The 13,395-nt window shown below is 39.2% G+C and overlaps 1 protein-coding gene across 1 annotated transcript in view; it reads right to left on the bottom strand.

The window, feature by feature from the left end:
• Positions 1-13,395, bottom strand: part of MUC6 (mucin 6, oligomeric mucus/gel-forming) — a 107,587-nt gene that overhangs the window by 63,775 nt on the left and 30,417 nt on the right. The window contains exons 5-9 of the mRNA XM_065594051.1: positions 9,241-9,294; positions 6,456-6,690; positions 4,199-4,325; positions 2,480-2,567; positions 674-783 (exon numbers count right to left, since the gene is read on the bottom strand). Coding sequence (XP_065450123.1) covers positions 674-783; positions 2,480-2,567; positions 4,199-4,325; positions 6,456-6,690; positions 9,241-9,294 — 614 coding nt within the window. The remainder of the gene's footprint in view (positions 1-673; positions 784-2,479; positions 2,568-4,198; positions 4,326-6,455; positions 6,691-9,240; positions 9,295-13,395) is intronic.

Genomic DNA, 13,395 nt, shown 5'->3' on the forward strand with positions numbered 1-13,395 from the left:
TGTATAAATCCACACCTGGTAGTATTTCTGGACTGTTTAAAACACGTGTAACGCTGACAGACCCCAGTTTTCAGTGGGCAGGATTGAACCTAGGACCTGTGGAGCTAAATGCATGAGCCTCAAGCCATATGGCCATTAGCTAAGGCAGTAGAGCAAACTCTCTAAGTGGTCTCAGTGCCACTAGAGGGGACAGAACACCACACCCAGGAGATGTGTGGGTTACATACTTCCCCTCACTGAGGAAGCATATCCCGTGCTTCAGAGACTTCCCAGTTGAAATCCTGGACAAGCCCCCACTTGTAACACTGACAGGCTCCGATCATCGGCGGGCAGAATCGAACCTGGGACCTTTGGAGCTTAGTGCATGAGCCTCTACCACATGAGCTAAAAGCCAACTGGCCATTAGTTAAGGCTGTAGAGCAAACTCCATTAATCTCTCTCTCTAAGTGGTCTCGGTTCTACTAGATGGGACAGAACACCACATCCATGAGGTGGGTGGGTCACACATGCATTCTGGTGCAAAGAACCTCTTTTCTTCATCTCCATACACTGAATCTGTTGGTGATGTTAATCACTATCCTGTCAACCACCATCTCTGAGTTCATGATTCCCAATTCATCTACTTCTCTGTTCAAGTTTATGCTGTAGGCAAGGCCAGAAAAGTGATACTTACATATTTTTTGCGAGGAATATTGGGAATTGCCATCTCCTCAGATGGGCAGATCTCTGATGGGTCATCCATTTTTTGTAAAGTGGCAAATTGGTATGCATCCAGCAATCTACCTGCAAGTTGAGGTACAGAGTAGAAAAAAGGTCTATCTAGACTAGTTTGATGAGCTGATGGTAGTGTCCTGCACTGCCATGCAGAACACATTCGATTCTCTCACCCAACAATGTGTTAGTGAGCAACTGTGTAGTTAAGTATGTTGCTAAAAATAATGGAACATAATTTATAATAAATCCATACCAGCAGATCTACATTGAAAGGAAGTGTGTGGGCACTTAATGGAAGACATGATTGCTGGTATGCACTGAGTTTGGGGAAAAATTCGATTTCCACGATTAGTTGTGTTTGAGGCTGTTGCTTGCACTCCCTAAAAGCAGATATCAGCCTGGAGCATCCAGATGAGAATAGCAGTGTATGTGCCAGCTCCTGCACTTATGCTGCCTGAAAGGCATTGGATGATATAAACTGTCACTTATCAAATGGCTTTAGTAAAGTTCCTATGTTACCTGCTAATAAGTAGCTATATGACTCACAAATCTACTTCTCTACCTGTCTTCCTCTGTTCAAATCCAAATCTCAGTGTATCTTTTGGATGACTCCTTATGGATGTCCAGCTATCAAGTTTAAATTCAACCCCAAACTGAACATGCAATGTCCCTCTAAGTGCTCCTCTCTCCTCCCTTTCTCTGTCAATGTGGACAATAAAACCATTCTCCCATCACTCCTGTCTGAAATCTGGGTATCATCTTTGACTCAGTCCACTCTCTAGACCTAAGATGTGCCTAAATCTTGAAGATTCTTCCTACCTTATATATCTAAGATCTGGCCTTTCCTCTCTTTCTCCACTTCACCAAAACACTCATCTTGACTACTTGCAACCTACTTCTCCCCTGGCATTGATGACTACAACTATGCCTCTCTGCCCATATGGAAGTCCAATCAAAAGGCTGCGGCTAGAATCCTCTATGTGGCTCACTACTCTGAGAATGTCATCCCTCTTTTTGACTCCCTCCACGGGCTTCATTTTTTCCACTACGTTAAACAAGATTTTTTAAAAATCTTTTAAGGCCCTTCACATGTTAGCCCTATCTTACCTATCAGATCTATTATCTTACTAAATGCCTACTGCTGCCTTTGCTCTGCCAACAATACCTCTTTTTACTGCCTGTTAGGGTGAAGGTGTTTGTGGGAGAAGTAAACTTTCTTCTGTGATGGCCTCTACAAGTGGGGTAAAATTAATCAAACTCTTTAAACCTATCGTATTGCCCTTCAGTTCCCTCCTTAAAACTCACCTCTATGATGTGTACAGTAAACTGCATCTGACAAAGACTAGCCAAGTATTGAGCTAAGACTACAGAATGTTGTGCAAAAAACATGTTTGTTTTACTGTTACCTCATTCTCCCCACTTTGGCTGTTTCAGCCATATGTCATGTCTTGTCATAGACCTAGATTGTGTAAATTCCCTGAGGCAGAGTGATTGCTCTTTACCACATTTGTACAGTGCCTAGCACAAAGTGGTTTGATAACTGATTTGAGGGCCCTTAGAGGTTACTGTAATACAAAGAGAAATTGGCCCTGTTCTGGAGAGCCAGGGTGTGATGGTTGATAGGCCTGCTGGTGAATTATGTGGGGGTCTTATTTACTTCAGAAACAGTATGGATAATCTGAGCACAGGAATCTTCTAGCTGTTAAATTTGCTTATTGATCTGGTGTGGTTAGCCCCTTGTGTCTGGTTTGGCCTTAGCTCTTACCTTCACTCAGAAACTCATTTAGTTCCTGTCCATCAAAATTCCCGCACATTCCACAAGTTTTCCTCATATATTTTCTCTCAACCATAACCTAAAATTAAAAACAAACAAAAGGAAATATCATAATTAAGAAATGTCTGTGGGCCAAGATATTTTCTCAACTAACCTTTGTTGGGATACCCAGGTAAAGTCACCCCTTTCAGTTAATTTCTGTGATTTGAGGGAAGAGAATTGAAAGTGATATGCTCCTTTTCCCAGTCAGGTATTCTTTTCCTCTACTCAGTAAGTGGTTATAAGAAATGTGGATCTGGCATTCACATCTATGCCAGAGCAAACCCAGGTATTGAATATTTTTTTAAAAGAACATGTTGACCAGATTTCTTGGGTTTATCAATATATTTTATATATCTGTTTGGTATCTTTTAATGAGGTGGTAGATTTGGTACTCTTTAAAGTGAGGGCCTATTATGGTAGCTGTAAGAAGGTAAGATGTATGAAGGCCATGTGCTAGTTTCCACCATACAGCACTATCAATACATCTCAATCCTGACCTGCAAGCACTTATTGCTGTTCCACTGTTGAGTTTGTCCTGAACAAGCATTGCAAATTGTGTGGAGGTGGACATGGGCTAGGTGGATATTTCTGCTGCAATGATGCCTTAGGGCTTCAGAGCATCAATTGCTCTTCTTTCTTCCATAGCCGGTGTAGAGAGAGTAAGAGGAAATGGGCATCAGCTCAACAGATCTGCTCAGACAGGGGTCTGAAGACTTTGTAAGTTTTTGTCCTTGTCCATTACATTTGTTTTACATTTCTCCCTGCTTTCTCTAAACTCCACCTCCATGATATTCACAGCCCTGGACACTGGAGAAACAGGAGTTGTTCTTAAAAATGGAGCATTTAATTCTTCTTTTATTTGTTTCAGTTTTACTCCTGTGTCACTCTGTTTACTCCCCTGACTTCAATGAAGTTGCTGCTGATTTACACCAGTGTACATGAGAAGAGAATTGGGCCTGAATTTCCTGCAAAGAAGTGTACAAGATGGTGCTCTAGGCTAGACCCATGCTCATCATGTACCGTACTACATTTCTTTAAAGACAAGTAGATACTTGATCATACTCTCAGAAGTAATATGGTCTTCAACCTAGTCCCAAGGGATAGCTCAGTGGTTTGAGCATTGGCCTGCTAAACCCAGGGTTGTGAGTTCAATCCTTGAGGGGGCCACTTAGGGATCTGGGGCAAAATCAGTACTTGGTCCTGCTAGTGAAGGCAGGGGGCTGGACTCAATGACCTTTCAAGGTCCCTTCCAGTTCTAGGAGATGGGATATCTCCATTATTATTATTATTATTTCTATATCTAGATACCCAACATGACTCCCTCTACCTCTCTGGAATATCAGTGAAGCACATAAAAGTAATGACAATATCTGTTACTAACCTGCATTATAGCCAGTGAGAAGAAAACTGGGTTTTATGTATTTTTATGTGCACTAACTGTCCCCTTATGTATACATCCATTAATAAGGTGAGTAAATGCCTATACTGCCCTCACCTTGGAGGGCTATGAACCATTATGCCATACATTTAAGGACTTTAAAGGGCACATTCACAATCTTAGTCCAAATAAAAACAATGAATGCATGTCAAGACACCCACTTAGGGATAGTAAGTCTTTAGTATTCCAGCAAAAGTTTCTCCTTTGCTTTGTGACAAGATTTTACTCACCATGAGATAGTCGTCGTTGTTCCAGACGACTTCCAGCTCCATCTCCATCAGCTTGGTCACCAGGCGGACAGTGCGTCCAAAAGGAGCAATTTGGATTCCATTGCTGGTGTACGGCAACTTGATGATACTGTTATGAGGAAGAGGAAAAAAAATGGATCCTATTATGTAACAGTGTATGCGCTAGTATCAGCTACAACTGGACAGTCATTGTTTGTAATGGAGATACTGCATAGCTATCTGTGTACCACATGGTATTTGGTGGCAAATTAAGAAAGAAATTTGTTCCCTCATAGCTGGGACATTTCAGGATATTTGAAAACTGCTACTGAATGCAAGACAATCAGCTGCTTAAAAAAAGGACCAACAATATACAGCTAAAGCCCGATTATAATATTAAAAATCAGTATGGGATATGAACATTGGGGTGGGGGGAATAATGCTATATATTAACAGTAGAGCTCAGCTTGGTTTGGTTTTTATAAGGCAATTGCTAATCTCTTCATAGGTACCTCCAGACACATATTGTCTGAGTACTAGTAGCTGTCAGTCATTACCCTGAAAAGGTCATGAGAGTCCCAGTCTATGTTAATATAGGAATTCCTCAGTGCTGAGGCTTGGCACTGTGAGGAGGAGTTGCATAATGGGAGCTGTGTAGCAAGAACGGGACTTGGGACTAGTGGCTGAATTCTAATGCTACAGACCAGTGGAAAAAAAGAACCAATATAAATATGTATTGAATATATTTAATCATTGCTAGTCTGGGGACACCGAGTTTAAAATGCAAGCTCTGGGGCTAGTTCCATTCATTTACACAGTTGTCCTTGCAAATCAATCGGTAAGCCAAGTATTTTTCAATGCAGTTTGCCAAATTGAGATACGGTTACAAGAGCAGCTGGGTAAATTAATTTTTTTGGTTCACTGGCAGTTCCAAAGAATTGGAAAAGAAATTGGTTTGAGTCTAACTGAATTTGAAAACTTCAAAAAGAATTTGGCAAAGCAAAGAAGTCTACTTCAGGTCTTATGCAACATTTTGTCTGACCAGAAACATTTTGTTCCTGGGTGTTTTTAAAGGGGCTAGATTCACATAACATATGACGATACTGGTACCACTTCTCTTATCAGCTTTAGCCCGGTGGTTAGAGGCACTCACGTGGGTTCAATTCTCCCCTTTACCTGGTGGTGAGAAGGGATCCCCTGTTGCATGAGAGTGCTCTAGCCATTGGGCTATGGGATATTCTCATGTGGGTCTCTCTGGTTGAAGCTGATCCAATGTCAATAAATAATTTGTTATTGGGCCAGAGAGACAGAGAGAGACTCGATAGTGAGGTGGTTAGGATGCCTGCCTGAGAGGTGGGAGACTCAAGTCCCGGAACCAATGGCTATTGATTTATACAAAGTGAATTAACTGTTAGTTGAAAAAAATGTGTCCAGCTGTAGGTACAAGTCTTGTTTTTCTGCTGACGATAGTTATAAATACATGGGTGAATATAATATACAAACTTTATACAGCCATCCATATCCTTCCTCTGCATTCATCCATAGGCAAAAACTCAGAGTTGCCCAACTCATGAACATTGCTGAAATTTCATTTTGGGAATTTCAGCTTCTGGATGGCAATGAACACATTTCCCAAATCTCCCTAGCAAACCGTTTCCCATGAATCTGCTGCCTTCTGCAGGGGATAGTTCCAGCAGTAATGAGACCAGAAAGCAGCCATGGAGTTCCCAGCAAGTCTCCAGATGTTCCCCTATTTTCTGTTCCCCTACAGAAGTGCAACACTCATAAGTTTGGGTTCACGGTCATTGAAATTCAAATTACCTCAAACCAAAACACACCTAAACCTCTAAATTTCACCTAGTTTCATGAGCTGGCCCAGGTGAATTTGAAACTAGAACTAGGCTCACTTAAGAGGATTGCTAAGCTTTAAGTCAATGTAGTTTTAATTTGGGAATTATTGCGAGATGAGAAATTTCACCTGCTTTTTTGGCTTCACACTGTACAGGTGTAGTCTATGCTTGGTTTACATTTATTTGGCAGCCTGCTCAACTCTGGCTTTGGTAGGAGGAGATAAAGTCAGTCTCTAGCTAGGTCATTTGTGTCTGATTTCTAATTTATTAATCCATTTTGGGCACGAAATGGATAAGTGAAATGGACAGACTGAGCTTCCCTGCAGTACAATCACAGACTTATCTAGTGTATCTCACATAGCACTTTGCCTTCTTTACCCACTGCTATTCAATATATCCCTGAAGCTTACCCAACATTCTTGAGTGCAATGATGTTCTTTTCAACTGTGACGACGACAGGTCCCAACTCCATGATGATTCTTGTAATTTTTTTGTTCACCCCGCGGCGGAACTGGATGTTGAAGTCCGGGCTAACATCATTGCATACGGTGGTGAAGATGTAGTTGCAGGACCCAGAGAAGTCATACAAATAATTATCAAAGGTGGAGAAATGCCCTGCACCCCAGGTAGAACATGAGCCCTTGTCTAAGAAATGAAAGAGAAAATGTATTTAGGTTATCTTGTGCCATGTTTGATGAGACTGACATGCATTCCAGACACTACCAGTTGTGTTCTAATAGCAGGAAAAGCTGATGAGCTTAGAATTTACATAAACTCTCAGAGAAACTGAATTTATATTCAGTTTAGGATCTATTCTTTTTCCAGAGTATCTATATGCCTTTAATTCTTCTCCTTTATTTTTTGTCCGTGAATGACATTTGCATTAGAGCATCTGATTTTTTTCTCTCCTTAAATTTTAAGTCAATACAGTGCTGGTGAAAGATGCTCCGAAACACATTTGGGCTGTCTATTTATACACAGGGCAAATACAGCATGGACAACACTACTGCAATCTTCCTTCTCACTGCCCCAGAAAATGTGTCTTAATCCCAGGGGTTAAAGAAAGGAAGGTTGGGGTGTTGTGCAGTTCTCTTTCTCTTTCCTTTGCTATAAGTAGAGGGGAGCTTTCCATCTCTCCATAACTTGGGAAAGCATTGCTCCCTCACAGTCCCCTCTCCTCCTTGGCTGGCATCTCCTACTTTAGTTACCGCTCAACTCTAATTCTGAGGGACTATAGCTAAATACTGGAGAGGGTAGCTCAGGGTTCATGTCCACATGCCCATTCAGTCTCTGGAATTTGTTGAGATGGCAATCAGGGGACCCGATTAGTGACAGTGAGGTGTAGAGTTAGATGACATTTTTTGGTACACATTTTTGGGGGTGAAAAATGCAGATTTGGCAACACAGGAGTATTTCACAAATTCATGTTGTTTTGGAAAAATTGTTTTGGCTGGAAAAAACGTGAAAACATCAAACCATTTCATTACATTTTCAAAACAAAACATTTAAATCTTTTAAATTGATTTTTGTTTCAAAAGTTCCTTCAATTTTATTTTAAAAACTGAACATTGAAAAATGATCAAAATCTAAATGTTTCATGAAACATGTTAAATGAAACATTAAGATCTTGTTTGGTATCAAATGACTTTTTTCTCAACTTTTTGATTTGCTGAAAATTTAAAAAAAAATTATTTTTGGTTTGACCTGAAACAAAACCTTTTCTGATATTTTTGGAATTGCCAGTGAACTGAAAAATCTGTTATTTGCACAGCTTTAGTTGTGTGTAATGTAATCACTTGTTCTTTATAGAACCAGCCCAAATCTTAAAGGCATGAGATATTTTGAGGTAAAAATTGGAGGTGTAGATGCAATTGGTATATCACATAATAATAATGAGCTGGCAAAGACATGCTTAGCCTTCAGCCAGACATGCCATGTGGGAGTGGGGGGTGCATGGGTAAATAATATAGTGAACTGAACTGTGCCGCGGTTTTCCTGAAACCGCTATGTTTTAATCAAAATAGTTATTGATTCATTAAATACAATATTCCAATAACCATTTTGATAATGGTCTTGATAAACTTTTGAGTAACCATTTCAGTTAAAAAAATGGAGAAAAATTGCACAGAATAATGGGTTCATTTTGAAACAGGGTGTATAAAAATTATGATTAAAACAAATATACAGAAAAGTTTTATTTAAATTGGTTTTTAAAAGATTTACATGTTTCTAGTGTTTTACTTTTGTCCCATTTTAATGTTTTAAATTGCTAAAGAGGATCTTTAGTAGTTGGTTCTTTTGTTTCCTAATTGTTAAAATTTTGTATTTTACCAAGAATGTTCACATTTTAAATATTCATGTATGATGTAAAGACTATATTAGGGCCTCATAAATATCCTGACATTGAGATCAGGCTATCAGTGATGTGGTTTGAAGTAAATGGGACTTGTGCTCCTAAATCACTTAAATGCCTTCCTAAATCCCACTCTTAGTTGCCTCAATACAGGTTTATGAGCCTAACTTGCGTTCTGTATTTTTGAAAATGTTGGCTTATGTGAATAAAAAAGTTTACAATAACAAAGTATTGAAAGTCTAAATAATTTTTCATGGTTACTGTGATAAAATTTCATTTTGAAGTGGCAAAGATTGTATGCCACTAAAAGAATTTTTTAATTAAAAAATATACTTTTAGCTCCTGATGCTGCTAACATTTAGAGGTACATACTTAAGCACATGAGTAGTCCCACTGAAGTCAATGATTCATGTGAGTTAACCTGCTAAAGTGTTAATAGGATCAGGACCTAAATTTTCAATAGTTTGGGGGTTTTTTTGCTTGTAGCTGTTTTGTAAAATTCAAGTAAGAGACCTTATCAGTAGTGGTATTTTTTTTTTAAAAAAGCATTTATTATAAATTTTAATCTAAAGTTGCAATAAAACAAATTTTAAAATTAGTTTTACAAAGCCTAAACCTCATTTAAATAGATTATTTTTGAAAATATTATTTAAATCACCCCACCCAATTTCAAACTTGCAAAATGGAAACAACTTCAAAACATTGGCATTTTCCATGACATTTTTCACTTTATTTTTCAATCTGCTCTAAAGGATACAATGGTCACCCTAACTCCTTCTCAAGGATGGTCCTTACAAAATACTTCACCACTTTTATCCAGCAAGTGTAAAAGAAACTGTTACCTGAACGCAGCATAGCATCATCTTCTGCACTTCTGGACTCTTCACTGTCATCATCTGGAAAATAGGAGTTGGTTAAATATTACCACTGATCCTTCCAGCCAAACCTTGCATATTTTAACATTAATACAATACTCCTCTTTGCACTTGCTAGTGAGCCTAGCTTGTTTGGATCTTGCCTATTTTCCATTCACCGAATAGGTATTAATGGGACATATGGAGATAGTGCCATAAATGGTATTTTCTATAAACACAGGAATGCTGTGATAACTAGGATTAAGGTGTTTCAGTTGAAATTCCAATGTAGATAAATAATAAACAGGAATGCCAAGGCACATAATCCGTGTACTGAGTGCAATTTTTGCTGAATGACTTTAGCTGACTTTGTTTTATTTTGTGTATAAGCAAGAGCAAGGTTTTGATAATTATTATAAGCAAATCATGAGCAGAGATGGGGATGCAGAGGAGAATTTTTCTCCTTGATCTCTGCTGCACAGGGAATTTTGCTCCCTTCAGGGTTCTCTTCCTATAGCTTTTACCCACTTATGACTCAAAAAGAACAGGAGTACTTGTTGTCTACAAGCCATCAGGAACAGTATCCCCAGATGGACTACAAGCCATCAGGAACAGTATCTCCAACCACAAGTACTCCTGTTCTTTTTGCGGATACAGACTAACACGGCTGCTACTCTGAAACCACTTATGACTGATGAAATACTCACTTAATTCAAGCCAGTCATTGCCTCTGCTGCCTGAAGGAAAGTAAATACTTACAGTTAAGAATCATCTTAGTATAACAAAGCTAACATTTATATAGTGCCTCTCATCCTAAAACTCTCTACAAACTAGATTCAGGAATCTCATCATCCGTCAGTGAAATGCAGACAATTATGGGGTGAATGCAACAGCTTGTTAACTACACATAGTTTAAGATAGAAAGTGAAGAAAATAAAATACTGTATTTTTTCCACAAAGAATTTTAAATAGGCAGAATATGTGAGATAATTTATTCAGAATACTAGAACTGACATGCTAAGCCATATTTATTTAATTTTTGTAAAGGTAGCGAAGGCTTTTTTTTTTTTTTAACTATAAGTGCTTAAGAGTACGGATGGATAAAATTTTCACACAACTTTTTTCAGAAAAATGTAGTCAGCAGCATCAAAATGTTTTGTGAATTCATGTCAGTTTTAGTTAATTATTTGTCAAAAAAAATTCTGAAAAAAATTCAAAAAAGTCTAAACATTTTGTTTTGACATTTTTGAAGAAAACCTTTTTGATTTTTTAGTTCAAAATGACTTTGTACAAAATTTCCTATAATTTTATTTAAACAAACCAGTGAAAACATTTAAAAATGCTTGAAATCAAAACAAAACATTTCAACCCAAAATTACTTTTTAAAACGTTTTGAGTCACCAAATATTTTTTAAAATTTCATGTTTAGTTCGACCTGAAACAATTTTTTTAAATTGTCAGCAAACTGACAAATCCATTATTTGTGCAGCGTTTTAAGGCGAGTTAAACAGTTACATATTAAATAAGAACCATAAGTCCACAAGAAGGGCTTGTGATTTGATTTAAATCCATCACATTATTCACTTTTTCCAACTCTGTAGTAAAACACGATACCAGAAAATGTAGTATTATGGGTGACACCCAAATTGTGGTATTCCTAATAGTGCTTCAGGAAGCTGCCTTATGGCCATGGCAATTTACCAAGCCCAACAGTCACTTTATGAGTGTGTAGCTGTGGTAACCATGGCAGAGCTGAGACCCCTGGCCAGGTCTGCAAGGAGGAGGACAAATATTGGTATTTGTGAGATTTTGTGATATATGTGCTTCACCTGCCACAAAAGTCACCGGCTGCCACTGCAATCAAGTCCAGTTTGAGGCATCACTGCTTAACCACAAGAACCCCATTCAGTTGCCACCTAATACTGTAGGTACCTAAACTCACTCTGTGCCTACATTTTTACTGTAAAAGCTCCCTAAGCACTTAGCATGTGCACTGCTGCCTCACTCTGTGTATGTATACATAAGGACAAAAAACCCATGGCAGGCCTGAGTCATTTGACTTGGGCTCATGGGGCCCAGGCTCTGGTGCTGAAAAATTGCTCTGTAGACATTTGGGCTCGGGTTGGAGGCCGAACTCTGGGACCCTGCGAGTCATTATTTCTTTGTAGGCAAACCCTGCAGTCCGAATGCATAAAGTGTTTTACATAAGCTCCTCGATGCAGGGACTTTCTTACTATGTGTTTTGTTCAGTTCCTCATCTTAAATGTGTAATAACAGGCAAAGTATTTACCTCTTTTCAGAAGCTCCTTCTGCCTGTAGGGAAATTGATGGGATATATAACTCCCTTCAAGCCCTGTGAAAGCAAAAGGTATAGATAAGTCATCATCACAAGACAAAACAGAAATGCAGCATCAGTTTTTAAAAGCTCCTTCCTGTCCTTTGATTTACTGTGCTCATCACTGTCGTAGGGATAACAATTACTGTGCTTGTGTCAATGCATGCACAGCTTGTAATGACCTGCTTCTCTTCAACTGGTAGGAACGTACTTTAAATGGCGAGAGCAAAGAGCATCCCACAGAAACCACATATTACTCTGTTGTGCCTTCTGCATGTTACGCCCATACATAGTACGAAGAAACAACCCAAAAGTTTGCTAATCATATATAACATACAAGGCCTAGCTATATGTATACATGGCTGTCCTGCAGAGTTCTGGTGGCTTCTGAAACACAAAAGACACTGATGGCCACTAGAGGGCTCATTAACTGTTTAAACAGATATTACCCAATTCCTATACACTGCACCCTCAGTGCTTGATTGAGTGTGATGAAACAGTTGGTACTGTGAGTAGTGAGCTGAGAGGATAGCTGAGGTGCTCTCTCCTGTTTGTATGTGGCCTGATGTTGAGACCTATCGGTGTTTAAAATAGCTTTGACTCTCAGGCTTCAGCCTTTGTCTCCCTTAAGCAGAATTTGATTTAAATAGATAGCCAGCTAGTGAAAAGAGGTATTCCCACTAGTGCTTATTGGAGAGAAGGGCTTGAATACTTGTGTTTCGTGGAAGAGCAAAGATGGTAGTAAGGACAGATGACAGTGAAAAATTCTTTGCTATGGCACCTTTTATGAGCAGGAACAAGTTAAATATTGAATGACGCAACTTTCTGCATTGTCTCATGGCCACATATGATATAGTGTTTTCTGGCATTTTTAGAGAAGCTAGGTGTGCGGAAGGGATCCCAATACTTCAGTCAAATTAAGCCCAGTTGAATCTTATATTTGTTGCACATAGAGGAGTTACTGCAACATCTGCAGCAGCCAGGTTTGGTAGTTCCCCAGGTGTTGTTTGTGATGTTGAGACAGGAGAGGAAAGAAAGAAAGCTAACAAGATGATTCTTTTCTTACATTTTGTAAAGCCATAGAAAATCCGGAGAGAACCATGGCAGCCAAACTGGATTACAAGTAAATGTATTTTAAATGCACAAACTCCTCATTTGAAGAGATATGAGGCAAGATAATCTTCTGGTTAAGGTGATGAGCTGCAACTAAGGATATCATGGTTCAATTCCTGTGGCTGTGGCAAATTACCTAATCTCCCTGCCTCAGTTTCCCACTGGGATAGTACTTATCACCCATGCTGTTGTGAGGATAAATTCAGTTATGTTTGTGAGAGCTAAGATACTGCAGTGATGAGAGCTATCTATGGGAAGTGCCCTAAACAGATGGGAAATTACTGAAGTGGTGGAAATCTATCTACCAACAGTGCTTTCTTCACAACCTATGACAACATCAGAGGTGTGCTGTCTTACAGAGGAAACAAGTAACTACAGAGTTCAAAGTAAATGAAATTTCATAACCTTAGGGCTTGTGTGTATGAACACATAGTTTGCAGCAACCTGCAGTGTAAATCTACCCTACAATAGCTTGCTGTGCACTAAGGCCTTGGCTACACTTACCGGCAAGTTCGACGGCTGGAAATCGAACTTCTGGGTTCGACTTATCGCGTCTAGTCTGGACGCGATAAGTCGAACCCGGAAGTGCTCGCCGTCGACTGCGGTACTCCAGCTCGCCGAGAGGAGTACCGCGGAGTCGACGGGGGAGCCTGCCTGCCGAGTGTGGACCAAGGTAAGTTTGAACTAATTCGAAA

This window comes from Chrysemys picta, chromosome 4 (genome assembly GCF_011386835.1).
Source record: "Chrysemys picta bellii isolate R12L10 chromosome 4, ASM1138683v2, whole genome shotgun sequence".
NCBI classification, from domain to species: Eukaryota; Metazoa; Chordata; order Testudines; family Emydidae; genus Chrysemys; species Chrysemys picta.